The 23,660-nt window shown below is 40.6% G+C and overlaps 1 protein-coding gene across 11 annotated transcripts in view; it reads right to left on the bottom strand.

The window, feature by feature from the left end:
* SYNE1 (spectrin repeat containing nuclear envelope protein 1) overlaps positions 1 to 23,660 on the bottom strand; it is a 551,459-nt gene that overhangs the window by 270,428 nt on the left and 257,371 nt on the right. For all 11 annotated transcript variants that reach the window (XM_089332568.1, XM_070073379.2, XM_070073388.2 and 8 more), the window contains 9 exons: positions 23,329 to 23,452; positions 20,734 to 20,900; positions 18,490 to 18,643; positions 14,540 to 15,168; positions 12,028 to 12,207; positions 9,015 to 9,165; positions 8,540 to 8,698; positions 5,232 to 5,414; positions 2,526 to 2,627 (listed from right to left, as the gene is read on the bottom strand). In XM_089332568.1, the coding sequence (XP_089188694.1) occupies positions 2,526 to 2,627; positions 5,232 to 5,414; positions 8,540 to 8,698; positions 9,015 to 9,165; positions 12,028 to 12,207; positions 14,540 to 15,168; positions 18,490 to 18,643; positions 20,734 to 20,900; positions 23,329 to 23,452 (1,849 nt within the window). The remainder of the gene's footprint in view (positions 1 to 2,525; positions 2,628 to 5,231; positions 5,415 to 8,539; positions 8,699 to 9,014; positions 9,166 to 12,027; positions 12,208 to 14,539; positions 15,169 to 18,489; positions 18,644 to 20,733; positions 20,901 to 23,328; positions 23,453 to 23,660) is intronic.

The following is a 23,660-nucleotide window of genomic DNA, read 5'->3' as shown; positions in this document are numbered from 1 at the left end:
GAGGGAGGGGGGGGGGAGAGAGAGAGAGAGAGAGAGAGAGAGAGAGAGAGAGAGATCTTCCATCTGTTGGTTCACCCCCAAGTGGTTACAATGGCTAGGGCTGGTCCTGGCCCAAACCAGGAGTTCAGAAATTCATCCAGGTTCTGTGTGGGTGGCAGGGGCCAAAATCATCTTCCACTGCTTTCCCAGACAAATCAGCAGGGAATCGGATGTGAAGTGGACAGTGAGACTAGAACCCACAGGTGGTGGGTTACCCTACTGTGCCTCACGTCCAGCCCCCAAAGTGGCAGTCTCGACTGGGGCTCCAGGGAATACACATGCTGAAAGCAATTAGACCTAAACAGAGCTCCCAGAGGGGCTCTTAACTTCTTGCTGGGAAACACACATTTTCTGCCCAGATGTGTCCACTGCTTAGGACAAACACTATAGGGTTTTATCTTAAAGCAGGTTTTTCTTTGTTTGTTTTCCATGCTCCATTGAAAGCAGTGGTGCTGATTCATTGCCCTTGCATGCATCAAGTATTTCAGGAAGATTGAGTTCTTGGGAACAGTCTCAACCCCACAATTCAAACATCCAAGCCCATTTGATAATGAAAGTTTTGAGCTTAAAGTTAAGGCTCCCTCTTTTCTTCCCAGCTCAAATCTGTTGCAAGCAGAAAGCCCACACTAGAAAACAGGCCCAGGGCCTCACATTTGTTTATTCTCTTTATTTCTACTCCTTCTTTTCCATTACAACTTATGTTATCTGCAGATTTGAACTGACAGACGGTAGACGAGGGTGCTGGTGTCTGTGCTTTCTAGGGTGGTTTGTTTGGACAAAGGGGAGACAGAAAAAGAGAGAGAGAGCTTCAAACTGCTGGTCCCCTCCCCAGATACTCATGATGGCCAGGGTGTTGCCCAGGCCAATGCCAGGAGGTGGGACCTCAATCCAGGTCTCCTACCTTGGTGGCAGGGACCCAACTACTTGATTCATAACTGCTGCCTCTTAGAGTCTGCACTGATAGTGAGCAGGAGCCAGGAGCTAGAGCAAAAAATCGAACCCAAGCACTTGCTGTTGGAAATTAGCATCTCAGCCCATGCCTTAAACCAAGCTTTGTTAATGGGTGTTGAGACCTCTCTCCCTTGTTTCCCCACTCCCACGGAAGCTTCCTAATGTGGTGATGCACCCCCCTCCCCCGGCTTTCGCTGCTTTCTTGTCCTGTAGGCATCTCTGACTCCTTGCTGTCGGGGTCTCTTTAGCCTCTTAGACAACCTGAGACATCCACCATGGTGCTCCCAACCCTCTTCCTTTCCTGTCATGACTCACGTCTGGCCACAGCTCACATTCTGGTGTCCCAGCATCCCCAAATCTGAGATGCAGGCCACCACAATCATTTCTCCTTTGGCAAGTATCCAAGCAGTGAGCCAGCCTCTCCATCACCTTGAGGGTTCTTGGGAGGTTAAACATGGTACTCCTGTATCTTCCAACTGCAGGAGAAAAGCATCCTCTAGATGGCACTACTGAAACCCTTCTGCTTAGGATTGAGGTAAGGTAGGACACCCTTCACCTCCTTCCTTGTGTTTACATAGGGGTGTGTGGTGTGTGGTGTGTGGTGTGGTGTGGTGTGGTGTGTGTGAGAGATAAAGAGAGAGAGAGAAGCTCTCTCCCCAAATCCTGCCTCAGACTTCATTCTGCAACAGTCCAATTGCATCTACTGATATGTGCAACATAGGCGAAATGCATAGGCAACCCTCCCTCTTTGTTAGGACTCCTTTGCCTCTTCTTGCTTCAGAAAACTTCTAAGATTTTTGTACTTGACTATCATCTACTAATTGATAGATATGCAGTCCCAGACCAGAGCAAAAATGGGTTAAGCTACTCTGATTTGTTACTGTAACATAGCAAATTAAGGATAAAGACATGGAGGAAGGAAAAAAAAAAACCTACAGAAAAATCCATGAGGGCAATAGCAAATGTAGAGGTTAAAGGGCTCTAGCAGAAGCCTTATGTGGAGTCCATGGGGCTGGCAGCCAAAAGAGATGCACTATGTTGGGTGCTTCAGGGCTCCGGCACTGAAGTAGCCCAGGACTCCTGGCCAGCCCGCTACACCCCATTCTGCCTCTTGGTTTCTGTTGATTTGTGCTGTCTTAAGAGTATTGAAGAGAGATTTGAAGTGGGGATCCTGCCAAACCCAGTTATTGAGTCAAAGAATTTGGAATTATGAATATGTTCCTATTTAGACATAAAATGATCCATGCAGCAAACTGGCTAGTAATGCATCTAAAATTCAGTAAAGGGAAACAACACTTTATTATAACATTTCTGTTGGAAATGTTATTAATACTGGCAAAGGGATTCTAAAAATACCAATATTTTAACTTCCCAATCTGATAAGATTCACATTAACTTGGAGTTTTGATGATCATAGCAATGAGGATATATAAAGATCAATAGATAGATAGATATTTTAGAGAGAGAGGGAGAAACACACATCGCAGAGGAAACCTTACACTTAACAGCCATTATAAAATAGACTGAGTGCTTACCTGAAGGTCCAGTGGAGTTTCAGGATTTTTCGTTAACTCTTTAAGTTCATTAATTTTGGAACGCAATTCTTCCCATCTCAATGTTTTGCTTTTAACTTCAGACTGCCCAAATTAAAAAAAAAGAAAAAAAAAGAGGGAGGAATCATGGCTAATGAAAAACCGACAGACTATATTTGGCAAATAAGAACGTCGAGAGCTAACTTAAGTACCAACCTGAAGTCAGTATGAAAAATAAGTCATCTGTCTCATGTTCTGAGGGACATTATTATTTCTAAATGTGAAAACGTTGCAGTAACGTTCACTTGGAATGTGAGGGAGGATGTGGAATTTTGTTTCTCCCCACTCTCTTATTAGAAAAAAAGCTCCTGGAAAAAATTAAAGGCTGGCCAAAAATCCTGAGTCAGTGGGTACTTTCAAGATGTTAACTGTCATTTTTTCATTAGCAGTAATGCCACTGGTTACTATGGCTACAAGAAACTCTTGAAGAAGCATTTCACATCAGCAGTGCCTAGTGGCTATAGACTAGATGCAATACATACAAACATTTAAAGTAGAAATCTACAGGCAATTACAACAGAAATCAGGTTAACTAGGAAACTGACACCTAATATTTTGAATTTTTTGCACTAAGAAAACATGACAGAAAAATCAAAGAAATTTTTTTACTGAGCAAATTAGATGACTTATAAACTTCATTAGGTATTTGGGAACACAAAGGAACATTTAACAAATTACTGTTCTAACCTTAAAAAATGGCATGTGGGTGCTCTGTGGACTTTAACAAACTTCCTGAAGCCTTGACTCCAGGAGATACTTTCCTGATGCAGTAGGATGTGACACACATAGCTCCTGAAGCTGGCTGGGTAATTAAGGATCACATCTCTGCGTCTACACTCATTATTGCATTGTAGCAAAGTGGCACTGGTAGACAAGCACTAACTCGCTGAATTTATTAGCTAGTGTGTCACAGTCAGGAACACAAAAAATAACATCTCTGTGCGTGAGTGAGCCTGGGCCTGAGACACGCTGACTCTGAATCTCTGAGGTCCATAGTAGTCTACTGGTTTAACAAATGCCCTCCCCCTCAACACACACACATGATGTCACTGCACATGGGCTGGAAGACACACAGAGTGGCACATCATTCTACAGTATTTACACCATCTATTATACAGCAACAACATCTGTCGATAACTCAAGAGCCTAGATAATATGTAGAATAATAATCAGGAAATGATGCAATCATTATGATGAATTCAATTATATAAATTCAATGAGTATTCATTATCTTTGTTTTCTTTTTTTTTTTATTTATTTATTTATTTTTTTTGACAGGCAGAGTGGACAGTGAGAGAGAGAGACAGAGAGAAAGGTCTTCCTTTGCCGTTGGTTCACCCTCCTATGGCCAGTGCACTGCGGCCGGCGCACCACGCTGATCCGATGGCAGGAGCCAGGTACTTATCCTGGTCTTCCATGGGGTGCAGGGCCCAAAGACGGGCCATCCTCCACTGCACTCCCTGGCCACAGCAGAGAGCTGGCCTGGAAGAGGGGCAACCGGGACAGAATCCGGTGCCCCGACTGGGACTAGAACCCGGTGTGCCGGCGCCTCAAGGCGGAGGATTAGCCTAGTGAGCCGCGGCGCCGGCCCATTATCTTTGTTTTCAATAAAATGTACTTAATTGTAAATTTATTTATAATTTCATTTTTAATTGTTTTTAACACTAGTTTTGAAAAATTACTGAAAATTTAACAGTTGACTTTTCTATACCAGATCCAGAACAGGCAAGCCACTGTTAGAACTAAAATGTTAATTTAATATCAGAGACAGCAACTAAACAGACTGCAGTATCCCTTACCCTAACATTTCTTCTACTCTAGAAATTTTCTACTTCTTATTGCCCTTAGACATCATGATTAGACTAAAAAATCCAGAATGTTCTTTGGGTCCAAGAAAGCTGGACACCTTTGAGGCAAAATAATTCATTCCCTTATGTTTTTTCAAACTAAAGTTAATTATTTCCTCACTCTATTTTCCCTCACAGCCCAATTAATCCTTGATATTTTATATGTTTCATATGATAATATAATTATGCAAATTCCATGATGGCGAAGAATTTGTTTTACTATTATATTTTCAGTGTCTTAAACAGTGCCCTCACATATGTTCAATATGCATTAACAATTAATGATACAATGAATGGATGTCAGAAATGGGAGCAAAGGAGGTTAGAATAAGTCAGTGATGAGAACCTTCCCATGGAAGCCTGTGGCACTCCAATCTCCAGTTTTCTTTCCAGTTCTGAATAGGGGGTGGAAGAACCCAGCATGTAGCACAAAAAGTAGCACAAGGTTATGTTTTTTGAGAAGAAAACAGATACTAAATATTACTGAATCTCAAACACAATTTTTTCTTTACTTTCCTGTGTTACCTTCTGATTTTCAGAAGAATCAGGAAAAGTATAGGTTTTTATTTTTATACTATTGCTTCAAAACCCCTACTAAAACTGACAAAGATGGAAGAAAAAAAAACTCTTACCATAGCCTATTCAAATTGCAAGAAGTAGTAAACGATAGTTAAGTGTTCTTTAACATCATATGTGTTTTTGAAGAGAAGGATGAACTTAAGTTTTTTTTTTTCACATTGTAATCTATGATGTCACACAAGCTCACACCACAAGCTACCATCTGTAGGTACACCCAGTTTACCTCCAGGTCTTTGAGGAGTTCTTCAGCTCTGAGGCTGTTACTCAGGTTGCTGATGTTTTCAGCCAGCTGTGGAATGGAGTTATTTGACCACGCATCGATCTCATCCTTACTTGAAAGTACATCGTCCCAGATGGACAAGCTTATCCTCAGCTTATCCATGTTTTCTTCCAGTTTCTCTGATGCCTAGGACAGAAAACGCAAGGCAGAGGATTGATCCTCTGAGGTGCTGAGGTGTCTAGTCTCTCACCAATGAATATTCCTTAATCAGAAAATTATATGATGATGCACATGTATAGTTTCACAAAAATAATTTTGTAAGCAAATTAGCACATCTGACTCAAGTGAATGCTGATCAATACACAGAATGTTTATGTGATTACAAGAGTTGTTTGAGCGGCTGGAATTGTGGCGTAGCAAGTAAAGATGCTGCCTACAATGCTGGCATCCGATATGGGCACTGGTTTGCATTGTGGCAGCTCCATGCTAATGGTCTGGGAAAAGCTGCAGAAGCTGGTCTAAGTATTTGGGCCCCCGGACACACGTGGGAGACATGGAAGAAGATCCTGGCTCTTGGCTTTGGCCTGGACCAGTTCTGGCCACTGTGGCCATCTAGAGAATGAACCAGTGGATTGAAGATCTCCCTCTGTCTCTCTCTCTCCCTAACTTGGTCTTTCAAAGAAATAATTAATTTTTTTTTTAAAAAAAAGAAGACAACTAACTGAGCACCAAAAAGGAAACCTATTGAAGTGAAATGGACATTATGAGAAACAGTGACTTGATCAGCCCTTGTCTAGACTGTTGATGAACTTAATACTTTATCCCTTTTAGTATTTTTTTATTCTATTTAATATTATTGGTTGAACTCTTTAATTAACACACAATTATTCTTAGGTGTTGAAATTTAACTGAAAAGTGATCTCTGTTAAATATAAGAGTGGGAATAAGAGAGGGAGGAGATGTACAGTTTGGGACATGCTCAAGCTGACTTGCCCTAAGTGGTAGAGTTAGAAACATACCAGGGGATTCCAATTCAATCCCATCAAAGTGGCATGTACCAGTGCCATCTCACTAGTCCCAGTGATCAATTTCAGTTCACAATTGATCATAATGATAGGACTAAGAGTCAAAGGGACCACATAAACAAGACTAGTGTCTGCTAATACTAACTGTTAGAATAAAAAAGGAGAGAACGATCCAACATGGGAAGTGGGATACACAGCAGACTCATAGAATGGCAGATGTCCTAAATAGCACTCTGGCCTCAGAATCAGCCCTTAAGGCATGCGGATATGGCTAAAAAGCCCATGAGAGTATTTCAGGCATAGAAAGCCAAGACACTCTGGAAAAAAAAAAAAAAAAGAAGACCTAAATGAAAGATCTCTGTGAGTGAGATCCCAGTAGAAAGAAGGGGCCATCAAAGAAGGAGGTACCTTTCTCTGAAGGGAGGAGAGAACTTCCACTTTGACTATGACCTCTTCTAAACAAGATCGGAGTCAACGAACTCAAAAGGCTTCCATAGCCTTGGCAACTCATGACAAGAGCCTAGGGAGATTACTGACACCATAAACAAGAGTGTCAATTTGTTAAGTCAACAACAGGAGTCACTGTGCACTTACTCCCCATGTAGGATCTCTGTCCTTAATGTGTTGTACTATGTGAATGAATGGTATAACTAGTACTCAAACAGTACTTTACACTTTGTGTTTCTGTGTGAGTACAAACTGTTGAAATCTTTACTTAATGTATGCTAAACTGATCTTCTGTATATAAAGATAATTGAAAATCAATCTTGATGTGAATGGGATGGGAGACAGAGCAGGAGATGGGATGGTTGTGGGTGGGAGGGAGGTTATGGGGGGAAAAGCCATTGTAATCCATAAGCTGTACTTTGAAAATTTATATTTATTAAATAAAAGTTAAAAAAAGAAGAATTTCTGAGACAGAAAATTATTGGTAAATTGGGATACCAACAACAGGTCTATCTATAAATCTACTAAAATATAATTTACTATAAGTCTGAATTCTACAGAATTGAGGTTCATTTCGGAAGTATTCTATTTATTTTTGAAAGTAACATAATACCATTTTTGGGGGGGAAATACTGAGACACAGCAATAGGCATTATATTCATTCTTTCTCCTCTTTTTAAGATTTATTTATTTAAAAGTCAGAATTACAGAGAGAGGGAGTGAGGGAGAGGAAGAAAGAGGGAAAGAGAAGGGGAGGAGGGAGAGAAAGAGAGAGGGGGGAAAAGGGGAGAGAGAAGGAGATCATGAATCCACTGGTTTACTCCCAGATGGCCACAAAGGCCAGGACTGGACCAGGGCAAGGCCAGGAGCCAGGATATCCTTCTTGGTCTTCCACATGGGCGGCAGGGGCCCAAGCACTTCGGTCATCTGCTGCTGCTTCCTCAGTCATTAGCAGGAAGCTGCATCAGAAGCGGAGCAGCTGGGACACAAATCAGTACCCATCTATATCAGATGCCAGCATCGCAGGAGGCAGCTTTACCTGCTAAGCCACAACCCCGGCCCCGGGTATTATCCTCTCACATATAACACAACACAAACTAACACGTGTAAGAGCAGTGGAATTCATGTATTTAAAGTGTCACTGTTTAATACTTTTTCTATAATAAGAATGCTCTTTTTGAAGTATGGGCATATGAGGTTTTTCTGCAGTTCTCAAATTATTTGATTACATTACAGAAATATCAATGTCTAGCTTTAGTAAATTTAGCTTAGATAAGGAACTTCTGAACTTAATGATAACAGGGATCAGCAAAAATCCCTGGATTTTTGAACTGTAAGGTAATATAAAATATTTATGGGTAAACACTTGAGTTCCAGGGAAGATCAAATGACTTCTTCTGTGGTCACATAGCTATTAAGTGACAAAGCTGGAACTAAAACCCAACAATGTGAAGTCCAATATTTCCTAATGCAAAATTATAGCCTTAGTGATTTACATTATTATATATTACAGCTTCATTTTCTGTAACATGTTTATAATCTTCTATTTTTAATCCATAATTCCAGAGTTTTGAAAAGGAAAACTTGCAGAGCTGTAATTTTTTATGATTAAGGCTACCATGTGAAATTCCAGAAAATCTGCCAGTAAGTTTTAACAAAAGGAAGCAAATAAATTTTCTGGTTCTAAACCTTATGTGAACACTACTTTTCTTCATAATATCATTTTTCATTTAGCATTAAAAGTTACAAGTGAACACACATCCCTGAATAAACCTTCACCCAGGAGTTTAAGAAACATGAACATTTAAACTGTTCACCGAACGCCTGTGATTGTCTTACATCCAGCCACTTGTCCACAATGCTCTCCATGTCTGTTTTCACCAGGATGAAATCACCACTGTGAATTTTTTTCAGCTCAGATAACAAGTGTTTTCCTTTACTGGTAAAACTATCCAGCTCTTTCTGTTTATTATTCATTTCATTCTTGGCAGTTTCATGCTGTGGACATAAATGTTGCCTTAATTAATAAAGCAATCAATAAGTCTAGTTTAAAATCACTTTAAAAAATTTAATATCACTGCCATTTGTCAAACCATAATTAATCAATGATGTTAATTATATGTATATTTAGTGACATTTTCTTAAATTACTAGAATTCTAGGATATCAATATACCTAGAAAAAAAAGGTTGAGTTTTTTCAGCCTGAATTATCCACATATAAATATACTGACAAAAAGAATTATGCAGAGAATTGATGTATGAGTAAAAAACAGACCTACTAATATAATAAAATAAATACATTTTGAATTTTACCTTGGAAAAAGCCCACTTAAGATCCTCCTGATCTTTTATAGGAGTTCTGGTTACAACCACACTGTTGGCATTTTCCAGGACTTTAGATACAGTTGACTTCAAGTTCTGGTAGTCTCTCATTAGGTCAATAAGTCCACAGCACTGACCCTGGCTGTCACGATGAAAGGAAAAATAGCATTTATTGTCACATATCAAGAAAGGGAAGAGGTCTCTATTGCTGGACTGATATATTTCTATGTAAATGCATCTACACATAAATGCTGGAATGAGAAAACCATATTTCTCCCTAGTAAAGCCAAAATAATGCTACTGATAATACTATTTAATTCAAATGGAAAAAAAAAATCTATGAACTCATTGGCAAAAAAGAATCCATATTTATTCTTAACAACTCAAACTTATTTAGATGAGTCACTGCAGTTTTTGTTTTTTAAAATGCAGTTTTAATTACTCTATAATGGCATATGTTGGGAGTAAGAAAATATAGCAATATAAAGCAAAACATAAACAAAAGAAACAAACACTCCCATTGTTTGAGATCTTTCCTTACATTTCAGTATAGCAAATTCATTATTAATGAATCACTTGAAAATTGTCAAAATAAGATATTTTTGTTTACAAGAGCAAAGTGCCATTGATTAAGCAATTCTATGTTTAAGAAGTTTTCCAAAGAAAAAGATTTATGTGTACTAACATTTAAGTAAAGTGATATTCTTCACACCATTATTTGTATTTTTAAGAGGGAAACAAAAATAATCCAAATGTTAAAAATGGATTAATGATTGAATAAATTCTACATTCTTAACAACTGAACACTGCACAACCTCTAAGTCACAATCTAAAAATTTTAAAACCTAGAAAAGTTTGTATGAATGGTTAAATTTAAAAAGCCTACATTAACAGTCTACATTTTACAATGTGTTCTTAGTTCTGTTTAAAAGGCTTTTGCATGTGAGGTAAGGAATACCTTGAGGTTCACTTTTAATGCACAGGTTTATTCAGTTTTTCCAGTACTATTGTTGAAAAGACTATCCTTTCCCCATCAAATTGCCTCTGTGGTTCTATTGAAAATTCACTGACAATGTGTGAGCAAACTAATTTCTGCATGCTATTTATTCCATTGACCTATACATATCACACTGAAAGCAGGTAAAGTGAATTCTTGATTTTTTTCAAAAGAATACTATTTATAATAAGCTTGTACGCTTCTAAAAAATTGTGTGGAATTTTTGATTGTCATTATATTGATACAAAAGGACCACAATAACTATTTTAAATCAAAAAAAATTGTTGATGTGAACAGGTGCTTTATTAACAAAGATATGCAGATGGCAGATAACATATCAAAACATGCTCAATGTCATTAGTCATCCGAGAAATACAAACAAAAAATACAAGATACTTTTATACATTTATTAGAATGTCAAACAAGAAACTAAATAAAAACTTGATGACACCAAGTGCTAAAAATCATGTGGAGCAACTGGAACTCTCATACACGTTTGCACTCTGTTGAGAGTGCAAAATGTTGAATGGAAACATTTAGGAAAATAATTCTTTAAATGTTAAATATATACTTTATCACAGACCCCACAGTCCCACTTTTACCTATCCAAGCTAAATAAAAACTTATATACATGAACTTGAACATGAATGTTCATAGATTTTTTTATTCATAATCATCTAAACTAGAAAGAACCCAGATGTCCATCAACTGCTGAATGGTTAAACGATGCACACCCATTCAGTGTGCATTCAGGTATAAAAAAGAACAAACAATGGATACATGCAGATTTGCAAAGCAGAAAAAGCCAGACTCAAATGGTTATGTCACGTATGACTGCCTTTATATTGTTATTCCAGAAACAAATGCAACTATAGATACAGAAAAATGATTAAAACTTGGCCAAAGACTAGCGTTGTGATGGAGGAAGACTGATTGTGAGACATGCGCGATTTTTTTTTTTCAGGTGGAAGAACTGTTAATATAAAATTTGAGGTTTTGATAGTTACAAAATTGCACGTTCATCAAAACTCACAGAGGCAGGCATTTGGTGCAGTGGGTAAGGCCGCACTGGGGACACCCATATCCCATGTCAGACAGCCAGAGGTCCACCCCTGCTCTGCTTCCATTCCAGCTTCCAGCTAATGCACACCCTGGGCAGCAGCAAGTGCCGGGTTTAGGTCACTGTCATCAAGGGGAGACCCAGATTGAGTTCCTGGTTTCAGGTCAGCCCTGCTCTGGCTGGGGACAGCTGGGAGTCAATCAGTAGATAAAAGGTATTCTCTCTCTCCCCCACTTCCTTTTATATAAATGAAAACTAAGGTGTTGAAAGATTTATTTATTTGAAAGGTGGAGTTAGAGAGAGAGAGAGGCAAAAGCAGAGAGAGAGAGAAGTCTTCTATCTGCTGGTTCACTCCCCAGATGGCCACAATGGCCAGGCCAAAGCCAGGAATCAGCTGCTTCAGCTGGATCTCCCATGTGATTGCAGGGGTCCCCAAAGCACTTGGGCCATCTTCTACTGCTTTCCCAGGTACATTAGCAGGGAGCTGTATAGGAAGTGGAGCAGCCAGGATCGAATCTGTGTCCATATGGGAAGCTGGCACCACTTAGCCCACTACACCACAGTGTGGGTCCTAAATAAACAAATTTTTAAAACTCATAGAATTGCACATGACAAAGGGTGAATTCTCCTGTATTTAAATTATATCTTAAGTCACTACAAATACAATAAAACAAAAAAGAAGAACCAGAGTTTCTCATTTTAACACTTTTTTAATTTTTGATAATGTCTGTTTTCAAGCACTGTCTTCCATGTGTAATTACCTCAAGACTACACACTTGATAACCTCCTGTGGGACTGGGTTTTTGTGTGCCTAAAGGGACACGGCATACCTACGGCAGCAGAAGCTATTTAACTGTTGGTCACATCGAGGTAAATCAATAACATATGGCCTAATGTCACAAAGTAAGGGGGAAACTGAAAACAGAACTGGAGCGTTTTTCACTTACTTTTCATGAATTAACTTTCTCGTATCTTCCCAGGTGACTTCTAAGCGGTTTATCTCCCTGTCGACTTCAGGAGCGAAAGCTACATCTTTCTGGGCAATTTGCTTAGCTTTGTCTTTCAGCCAACATAGTTCATGCTCGTGAGAATTCAGTTCATCTTCTAGCTGATTAAACATTCTCAACCTGTGAAGCATGTTATTTTATGGTCAGTTTTCGAAAGTTAGTAAATTATTTTCTCCCTTAGCACACAAGGTATCCATAAAGCACACAGAGGCACAGCTGGAAAAAACCCTTTAATTAGTGTATATTAACTGATAAAGATGCTTTTCAAGTTAATTTTGCAGCATAACTTAAATTATATCTAAAAAAAAAAAAAACACTAAAAGTTACTTTTACTATTCACCTTCAACTTTCTGCTGACCTTGTCTGTCTACTTTGTTTTGATAGTATGATTTTGAAGACTCAGGCTAACCTGTGGGCCAAGTAGGTGAATATTCATTGCAAGGCCATTGCAATAAATCCTTCTGTGCCATGAGATCCAATTCATGTAAATAATGCTATTTAAAGGTCGCAACTGTTTCACTCACCATCAAAATGGCTTTATTAAGCTTTATGAAAACTATGTTTAAGAACTTAAAGGACCTACTGAATTAAAAAGATTCCCATGTGATCACGGTTGTATCTCTAATATATTAATACTTGAGCATTTATGGCCTCACAGAGGTTCTTCCAGTCTAGTGTTTCGGTACAGCTTTGTAGAGTTTATACAGGGAATATCCAGGTGTTATTCATTTTGTTCCCACAATGAAAGGGTTGGAAGCAGGCATTATCATCGTCTCTGCCTTACAAGAAGTGCTGTGGTTTTCCCAAGGGGGTGCAGGGATGCATAGGCATGGCTGGGATTAAATGAACCCATCAAGTCAGAGCAGCATGTGGCATCCCACATGAGACTGTGGAGTTTGGTTTGGGGGCACTAGCAAGGCTCTTGAGCCCAACCCAAGCTTCCTTTTCTAGTAATGCTAGGGTCTCCTGTTTGCTTGGCCTGAGCAGGCCTGACAAAGTCCAGACACCCTACGGGACTAAAGCTACTGCCAACTTCCGGGGTGAAAAGCACTAGGCAACTCCTCTCTGTACTCTGCAGGCCATTTCTTCTTCCCAAATCTCATCCTGTTGTGTAAACTTCTTCCCAGATCTCATTCTGTTCTGTCAGTTTACCATGAGATTAGAGAGGAAGCTTACTGCCTACAAGGGATGCAATTTCAGGTGCTTAGTCGTTGCCCCATATTAACTCCATTCTCATCTAAAGCTTTGGCTTAATGTATGATTTTGGTTAAAATGAGACAAATGTCAGTGTTCTTGGTGGAGCCGACATGGATCTGATTAGTATGGAGAACTTCGTTTGAGTGCATTTCATCTGTTTTGTTGCCCCAAAAGTGGCCCCGGGAACATGAAAGGAGAGATTTTATTAACAGGGAAAAAGGAGATTGAAATGAAATCTGTACAAAGGGGAGATCATGAAGGGAACTTGCCTTTGAGCCCTTTGCTTCACTATCGCACTCACTTGACAAAACCCTAATTTTGCTTAAACCCATTTCTCTGCCCTCTTCTGCATACACGGAGGCATACAGACAAGCAGCTGTCCTGGGGAATACTACGCCAAGCTGCCTGGTCTCACTTGAAACGAATGAGCACAGACCTCAGGTGTCTGCTCAGTGCCTTCCTAAGCTCCTCAGCCAGAGAGCTGCTTCCTGCCACTTCCTCTCTGGCAACATCTGCCAGTCTCTCACCTTAGGAGCTTGTTCCAGTGTTCCACCAGGAGCTGGCAGTCCCCAGGGAGGAATCTGCTTATTTTTACCATCAGAACAACCGATCTACTCAGATTTCTTCATTTCTTTTCTCCCATTCTTTTTAGAAAAGATGAGTCCCTTCTCCTATCCATAATACATTGCTTAAAATGGACAATGTGAGTGCCAGATCTGGCGTGCAACAGATTAAGCTGCTGATTTTGATACTGGCCTTCCATATCAGAGTGCCAGTTCAAGTCCTGGTTGCTCAGTTTCCAATCCAGCTTCCTGTTAATGTACCTGAGAAATTACTGGACAATGGCCCAAGTACTTGGGCCCCTGCCACACATGTGGGAGACCATTATGACAGAGTCACTGGCTCCTGCCATCCCTGATTGTCGCAGGCATTTGAAGAGTGAACCACTGGATGAAAGCGCGCGCACGCTCTCTCACTCTACCTTTCAAATAAGTAAATAAATGTTTAAGAAACAGATGGTGTGAGCTACATGTGATCTTTTATCTAAAGTCTCAGAGTGGATCATACGAAATCCTTCTTAACATCCTTAAGGAAGCCAAGAACTTGCACTTCTCAAGTGTTAAATCACCCATGAATTTGCATCTTCGAGTATTCTTTAAAAGTTGCCAAATACAGTGCTGTTAAAGTTTCGCACAAAAGTTAATTTGAGCACAAATACAAAGAGCCAGCTGCCACGCACACCACTTCCCATTACCTCTGCTGGAGAGCCTGCCGGGTGGGCTCCTTCAAGCGCTCCTTGTCCGTCCGTTCTTCAATGTCCTCTATGCTTCTCAGCAGCTCCTCTTTCTGCTCCTGGAATGCTTTTTTCAACACTGCCAGGGCATCAGCTTCACTCTGCTTGGTTCCCAGAAGGTTCTGGATCCTCTCTACTTCAGCAGAGAGCTGATCGGCCGTGGCTCGGCATGACGTCCTTTGCTTGGAGCTCCCGCTTCTCAAATGGTATTGGGCTTTGGCAAGAATGCTGTCCAGACTAATGGCAGTGGATTCTAAGGTTTTAACATCTGCTATAGCATCATTCAGGTCTTTTTTTAACAACTCCGATTGTTTCTTACTCATGCTGCTGGTTGCTTCCACCGTTTCCCTCAACCGGTGGAGAAGCCCAGACAGAGAGGCATGGGTCTGTAGGAATTCTGTCAACTGGGACAGAGCAAGCTGCCGCCTGCCCACCACCTGAATGGCCTCCTCAAACAGCTGGAAGCAGTCCTCTGCCTTGCCCTGAAGGAGGTGGAGGTCCTCGGCTTGGCCCAGAGACCCCAGCTTCATCAGGTGGCTCCGCAGGCTCTGCAGTTCTCCCTTCTTGCCGTCTACTTCTGCTGCATGGTCCTGGAAAGGAAAAGAGGTGCTGATTCCTCGAGTACACAACCATGCATGACACAGACGGGCTGCAGGGGTTGTGATGTCAACTACAATACTACAAGTGCAATGGACTCAGCAGCATGTAAAGGTCATTTATGGCACTTTTTTTTAAAAAGAAATGCTCATAAAATTTCCCATTTTGTTCATTGGGTGCTTCATATAAAACACCATTCTGAGCAGGAACAAACTGCCTGGTGGGTAGAAACTGTCAGTTAAAACAAATTGAAAATTTGGAAGATTTCTAAAGATTATATAATACAGAATAGAAATAGTTTTATAAATAATAAATGCTTGTATAGAGCAAGTGTTTGGTCTAGTTATTAAGCCACCAGGTAGGGTGCCCAGATCCCACATCAGAGTGCCTGAGTTCAAGCTTCAGCTCTGTTCCCAATTCCAGGTTCCTGTTAATGCAGACCTTGGGAGGCGGCAGGTACTTTGTTCCTTATCTCCCCCATGTGGGAAAACTGGACAGTTTTTGGTTTCTGGCTTCAGCTGGACCCAGCTCTTGCCATTGGGGGCATTTGGAGAGTGAACCAGAAGATGGGAACCCTTTCTCTCCACCTGTCTTTCTCCCCCTCTCAAGTAAATAAAAAATAAAAATTTAAAAACATTTGTACATTACATATATATGCATATATAAACCTATGTATGCGTATACTACACATCCATATACATGGGAACTTTAAAAAGTTTGTGTAAAATGGAATTAAAAGATAGTGCATGTTTTCCAGGAACTTTTTGAAGCCCCCTGTGTGTGAGCACGCACTGTACAGCTAATTCTAATAAAGCTTACAGCAGGGGTGGACATACTCCTAGATGAGCATTAGCGTCCTTTCAGAGGTGAAGACCTGCACACGTCTCAGCTGCCCTTTCTCTAAGGCAGTGGCGTGCAGAAGACCATCCTGTGGGAAGCTTGACTGTTTCCCAGTGACTCCTTCTTACAGTCCAGCAGAAACTTGCTAACAAGCTCAGCAGGCTTCCCATTAAAGGGAAATTATTTATTTTGATGATAATGACATTCATGAACCCATCAGCTTGACTACTAAATGTTAGACCACTTCCTTCCTAACAGGAGGTTCTTTTTCTAGAGCAATTGCTTCAGAAAACTTGTCATTGCAACTCACTCTTTCCTCTTTGAGATGTCAATCTTTTCAAAGGCCTTGGGCCAACTCTTTAACCTGGGAAAATCTTCCCAATGACCTGGGGGCCTTCCCCTCGAAATGCAACCATCCTGAAAGAGAGCAGTCCTATCTCCCAATGTCTTTTTTTTTAATATCCTTTTTTTCTATCCTATACATTTTGTGGGAGGCAGAAACATAGAGGGAAAGAGAGCAAGCGAGAGTGAGAGAGAGTGCGAGCACTCTTATTCACTGGTTTACTCCCCAAATGCCTGCAACAGATGCAGGCCAGGGGCTGATGCCAGGAGACAGGGACTCAATCCAGTTCCGTGTTGTGAGTGGTAGGAACCTAACTATCTGAGGCAACACTACTGATTTCTTCACTAGCAGGAAGCTGAAGCCAGGAGCCAGAGATGGGTATGGAGCCCAGGGACTCCCCTATGGGACACAGGTGTTTTAATTGGTATCTTAGTCAGTAGGCCAAAAGCCTAGCTTTTTGCTATAATTTTTAACGAGATCAACATGTTATACTGAAAAAGGACACAGTTTTTTCCTAATATCCCCACATCAATATACACCAGAAAAGTGAAAAGCAGCAGGTATATGTAGAAGCCTGAAAGGTACAAAGGAAAGAGGGGAGAAAGGAAACTATAAGGTGGTGCTGCCAGAGCAAATTTATTTTGATTGATATATGAATAGCATTTTTAGCTTATAAATCTCAAAGGAACAAAAATGCTCCATTTAACAGCCAACGGTACTTAACCCTCTGTATGTCATTTTAGAAGTTATGTAGCACAAAAATTGTATTTTATCACAAGTATATAAGAGCAATGCAATGATAAAGTTTTTATTGAATCATCTGTGACAGGCATGTTCCTGTCGCTCCCCGTCTTCGTGGAGGAACGACACAGGACCCTGCGCTGTTCTTTCGTCTGCTCGGCCCTCCCCGGGTTTGCTGCTGGTTCTTCCCGGGTTGGCTACTGTCCCTTCCACCTCCGTGGAAGGGCGGTTCCCCCTGCCACATTCCCCACTTCCGCGGGGGAGCGGCACACCGCCGGCCGGCTCTCTCGGGGGCTGCACAAGTGTTCCTTCAGATAGATGTTCCCCTTAGATGTTCCCTGTGCATGTTGTCTCTCTCCTCCTTTATAGTCCTCCTCCGCCAATCCCAACTCGGCTGCCCACACGCCGAGTACGCTGCTCTCCTCCAATCAGGAGCAGGATCAGCTCCTGGAGGTCATCACTCAAGTTGGCAAGAGGCAGCTGCGTAGAAGCTGTTTTCTCCTCTCCCAGCGCCATATTGTGGGAGAGCAGATGCATAGAATAAGTCTTAATTCCAGTAACTTAGTCTAGTCCGAGTTGCTCCCCACATGTTCCAAATGTTTTATCTCTATTATTTAATTTGATTCTCCTCATACCCTTATAAAGTAGCTACATTATTATCCCCATTTCGTGTATAAGGAAACTGAGACTTAAAGCTAAGTAACTTGTCTGCATTCTAAGAGATGTAAGAAACCACAAGGCACTTCTAATCTCCCAATGTCTTCAGTGAGTGCCTTGCTCCGAGATGCAAAGCTACCTCCTGTCCTGAGGGTATGAGAAAGTCTGAGCCGATCAACAAACCATCACAGTCTGCATACTCAATAAACATAAAATGTTTTGATATTAAGTATTATAGCAAGCATATTATATGGCTTATCCCAATTATGCCAATGCTGAATGATCAATATCTGATTTTTCTAAATGTTTTTAGGTTCCAGGATAGATATTACATTGAGTTCATAGATAAAGGAAGTCATAAAGCTTAAACCTCTTTAAATAGTAACTAAGAAAAATGAGATTATTAAAACATTCAGTATTAGATTTAAGCATTGGAATAAAACAAACTGGGAAGCTTTAAAATGGACATGGCATCACATTACCCTAGAAATCACTTGTTCTTCTATGAAAAAATTCTCTCCAGGTGGGTGCTTATTTTATGAGACATGATTTTAACTCTTAATCTACATAAACGTTGCCTACACTCATACGCTCAATTATTAGAACATTTTCAGATGAGGAAAAAAGTAAATTGGTACCTGCCTGGTAGACTGTTTTATTTAAATGTTGCATCCCTTTGCCACCAGGAATTATTTTAGAAGTCGTTCTTCAGTATGAAAAGAACATACTTTACCTTGTGCCGGGCAAGAGCTACCTGCTGATCCGTCAGGCTTATCTCAGAAGTAGTTTGTAATTCACCAAGAAACAGCTTAATCCACGTAGAAAAGGAAAGCAGCAGCTCATCAAATTGCTGGTGTTCGGCAACCACAGACTGAAGAAAATTAATCCTACGGAGAGAAAGGCATGGAAATGCCCCAGAAGTGGGCAAGCTCCCCACGTGTTTTGGGAACTGAGTTTACCCCAGGCAGGTGACGTCATCAGATGGGGACACAACAGACCTCTGGCTCTTTTACACTTCCCAGCCCTGTTCATTTCCCAGCTTCCCCTGCCACTGTTGCCCCACCCCCCCTCAATCCCCTCCATTTCTTTTCCACCACATCTGATCTGTCCATATCTGGTTAGCACCTCCACCACGGTAGACAATGACACTGAAATCTTCTCTCCACATCCAACCCCCTCATCTTGGTTGAAATCACTTCATCTCACGCTGGCCTCCTACCTTCTCCTGCACCCACTTCCCTCCTGCCACCTTTGCCTCCATATCTTATTGTCCAAGGTCTAGATAACAGTCAGAAAGGATAGCATTCCCTGTCACGCAGAAACACTAGGCTCCTTTTCTGTGACACTTAGGAAAGCAAAACCCCTAGAGCTTCCAACTGCGGTCTACAAGGAAGCCCACACAATTCTTTTTCCTGCTCCATCTGACACGGCTCTGCCCAACACCCCACTGATCTCTTGTTATGTGATATCCCAGCTCATTTCTGCTATAGGGACTAACACTTTCTCCCTGTGTGCTCTGTCCTCAGAGGACCTTGGGATTTCTCCCACACAGAACTCAGATTTCAATTGGATACATCGCCCGAGAAATGCTTTGTCTTGCCCCAGCCATGTTACCCCATGTTGTCCTCTTTACGATGCTTAGCATCACCTGGAGCAGCTTTGTTCATTTGTTGATTATACACTCGTTTTCCCCTCATTCCTTCCTGTGTCCCTCCTCCTCCATGACAGCAAGGACTTTCCCCGCCTTGCTCACTAGAAAAGTGGTTGGCATATGGTCAGGGAGCTCCCAGTCCTTGTGTAATAAATGAACTGGTTCATTAATAATAGGCCATGAGAGCTCAGAATCCAAAACTGGTGTTAAAATAGCACCTTGATCCAATATTTGCAACTGAAGGTCAACATTTTAAAATTGACTTTCATGCTTTCATCCTTATCAAATCTGTTACAGATTATCCTCACATGCACAAATTATATTTCAAATGCCTTGATGTGAGTATAAGGCTTTAAAAGTCTTTTATTCTCCCCTGAGGGGTGGAGAGAGACTGTTCTATTTTACAGAAAATTGTTCATATTTTGACAGTTGGCATCAAATCCTTCTGTAGGTCTTCCTGAACCCATTCTCCCAATGGTTTCCTTGTTATCCTAAAATTGATGTAGAAACTACTGAAGGTCAGGTATTCTGTATTTTTGTGGCTCCAGTATCCGATATGTGTAGTATTAGGTAGGCACCCAATAAATACTTGTTGATTGAATAAATAAATAACCGATGATTAAGCTCAAGCTCCATGGAAGTAGTCAGTGAGAATCTGATTACCCACCAACACACACCAGAGTGTCCTGGTTACTATATGAACTCAATAAGTATTTGATGAATGAATGGACTTAAAAAATGGCCAGAAAGTTTGAATTCTTATCCAAGACCACATAGTAATCAAAATCAATATCAATTTAAAGAGAATTTGTTTTCTTTCATTAGAAAGGTATTTATGGCTAATTGCTAGTCATCTGGTTAATTAAAATTTAATATATTTCATATAACATATAATGCATTTCAAATAATAATCATTTTCCCCACTCTCCCCAAAAGATCTATATTGGAATGAAATGGAAGTACTAGTGTGTATATATATATATATATAAAATGCCTCTGGTTGAGAAATGAATTGTGAGGCAAATTTTAGTTACCATTTTCCATCTGTTCACAGACTGCTTGGGCAATAAACAATACAAACATTAGTAACCCTACTGCCCTCAATATACTAAAACTATTTAAATATTTGCTCATTGTAAGAAAAATGTTGAATTAAGGTTCATCAGTCATGTTAATTTTTGAGGACCTTAAAAAAGACTTGGACCTTAACATGACTGATAAAGTAGTTCTCATCTGTGATAGTCTCTGAGCAGCTGAATTAGACAATCAAAACTATGCTCCAATTTAAAAGCAAGCACACAGTATAGAAACTGTTTTACAACCAACCGTTTGCTAATTCTCTGTGGTAAATCTCTCCATCTCTCATCCAACTGCTCCAGGTGCAGTTTCATCGTTTTCACGTCGTCTTCAGAGGCCACGGAGAACAGCGACCCCTTCAGCTGCAGAAGGTTGCTGTAGCAGGAGGCCTGGGACACGACTTCCTTCTGCAGAGCCTGGGGACAGCAGAGCACATCACAGATGTTGGCCAATAGGACTGAGCCAGAAAGACCGCAAGACACCGGTGTTTGTCACTGACGGTTCTCATTCCTTCAAAATGCAAGCCATTCGGCTGCAGGAAGTTTTTAATTGCTTTTTAAAAAGATTTACTTATTTAATAGGTATGCACACACATATATAGAAAGAGAGAGAGGGAGGGAGAGAGACCTTCTATTTTCTGGTTTACTTTCCCAAATGCCCACAATTGCTGGGGCTGGGCCAGGCCAAAGCCAAGAACTGGGAAATCACTCTGGGTTTCCCACATGGATAACAGGGAATCGAATACTTGAACCACAGTCTGCTGTTTCTCAGTGTGCACACTAGCAGGAAGCTGGAATACAGAACAGAGCTGGGACTTGAGGGCCAGCCTGGGACTCCTCCATGGGATGTGGGCATCCTGAGTGTCATCCTAACCGCTGCACTAAATGCCTACCCATTTTATTTGATTTAGAAATGGAACAACTGTATCTTTAATGCTAATTTTCAGATACTACTGGAATCCAAATGAGTTTTCTGGAGTCTAAGTTATATTTGGTTAGGCTTATGTGGAAGCCGTAGAATCTCTTTCAGGATGTGTAGACTGACCATAAAACAGGAATCAAAGAAAAACTATTACCAAAGAGATCCACGCATCTAACAATACCAAGCTGTAGTGCTAAGTATATGGAACACAGCTGCTCTCTGATTAGGTCAAAATGGGGAACTTGGGCTCTTTATCTTACTTTCACACAACTGAACTACTGATTTAAAAAAAAAAAAATTCAGGCATTAAATCTCTTTGGCATTATGATTGCCGAAATTAAAAGTGTGGGTCCAACATAATAAGAGATAAACACTCATATAAATGGGCAACAACAGAATATGGTGTTAAATGAGATAATAGTTGTAGCATGACTCATAGCAGATGCTTGTCCAAACGTGCTCTTTCCCTTCTCAATGAGGCTACAAGCGAAAGAGCTAAAGCTATCAGTGAAAAGAGCACATGGCCTAGGGGTGACAAGTAACACCACAAAGCAGAACTGGGACTGTGCCGAGTAGCACAAAGGGAACAAGAAACACAGGAGGCCAGACCAGGAGGTGGGCATTCACAGGTCACATTTGGCCCACCCAGAGGGGACAGCTTTGTTGACGCAGTATGTGGATGCTGCGGAACCAGGCCTGCAAGCCCTCCATCATCCTCTAGGTCATACAGTACTCAGCTTCCATGTAAACGCATGCAGGGACACAGTTTTATATTCCCAAATGTCTTTGTACCCATATGCCTTACAATCTGTAAGAAAGGAGCTGTGACTTCCCTCTTGGAACTTCTTACATGCACAGACTATGGACTAATCATGGCCTCTGTTCTCAGGGCAGCAAAGAGTCACTGTTGTTTTCTGAAAAGGAGCTTTTGTGGAAGATTAAAACAGAACACATCAGTGTTTGATGAACTTGAAAGGCAAGAGAACCCAGGCTGTGGAGGACTGTCAAGGTCAAGGAGGCAGGAGAAGTGACAGACACTTCTGATGGAGATCTTATAGAAGCAATTATGAAAAGGAAAGGAGCTAAGCTTCCTCTTAAACTTACTGTACAGTGTTATGGGAGAAAGCTGGGGTGTCAATCTGTAATACAATAAATCTTGTCTGAGAAGCGATTTTGCCTGTTGAGCTTTTTGTCACAGTCAGCACCACTTAAAATAAATTATTAATCTGCAGAAATCAGTAACAGTGTCTGTAGCTTCAATAATACTTATATTTTAAAACAACTTCTTCACGAATAATATTTATATTTTGAAAACTAAATTTTATTTATTATTTATATATTTATGTTATATATTATTATTTTAAATACTTAAATTTTAAAAACTTCAAGAATGTAACAAGAAGCTGGTTTTTTTTTTTGCATTTCTATCTACCGGCATTTCTGCACATTCATTTTTTAAGCCTTACTTGAAAATAATAATTACTGTGACTTCTCTCTACATTATACTACTCCTCACTTCTTAGAAATACTTTTTATTAACAAAAGTCCACATAAATTTGTATTAGAAATTATACGTATGACCAGCTTCAGAAATTATCAATCGATAATCAACTTCGGTTTATCTACACTCGTCTTTCTACCCTCCCTCCCTCAACTCCCCTGACAGTTCCGTTCAAATATGAGACATTATGCTATGGGATTTTAGCACATCATGGAAACTGGTCACCACAAAGTCCTTTTCGTTACTTTATCTTTGGGGCTGTTCTATTTGGGATACCTTGACATCAAGTGATGCTTCAAGAATCACAAAACCCAAGCAAAGTGTTAAGTTGGATCTAGGTTTTTCAGTTATTTTCTTAAAAAATATAATGAGGACATAGCAAGAGCATTTTATTTTCCATGCGCACACCTCCCTGAACTTGCCTGTATCAGCTGAAGTTCACCCTCCACTTTGACTCTGTCAGCGGAGATGTGCCTCTCTGGGGATCGGGCTATTGTCTCACACCGCTCCAGCCAGGTCGAAAAGGATGACAGTTCTTTCTCCAGCCTAATGTAATCAGAGAAGAAACAAATTCACCCAAAATTGTCATGCTAAAGGATTAGACTTTTCTCAAGTTGGAGGGTCCAACAGGAACCAGTTTAAACAAGACGATGTCGGTCATGTCATTCGCAGCTGCAAAGGTGGGAAAGTTGCTTCTTTCTCTTCCCTATGTGGACTTGCACACGTGTTTACATCTGAGCAGGATATAAAGATC

The sequence above is a fragment of the Oryctolagus cuniculus genome, chromosome 5 (genome assembly GCF_051225735.1).
Source record: "Oryctolagus cuniculus isolate XC-2025 breed Fujian yellow rabbit chromosome 5, ASM5122573v1, whole genome shotgun sequence".
Classification (NCBI taxonomy): Eukaryota; Metazoa; Chordata; class Mammalia; order Lagomorpha; family Leporidae; genus Oryctolagus; species Oryctolagus cuniculus.
This window is presented reverse-complemented; position numbering and strand designations above follow the sequence as displayed.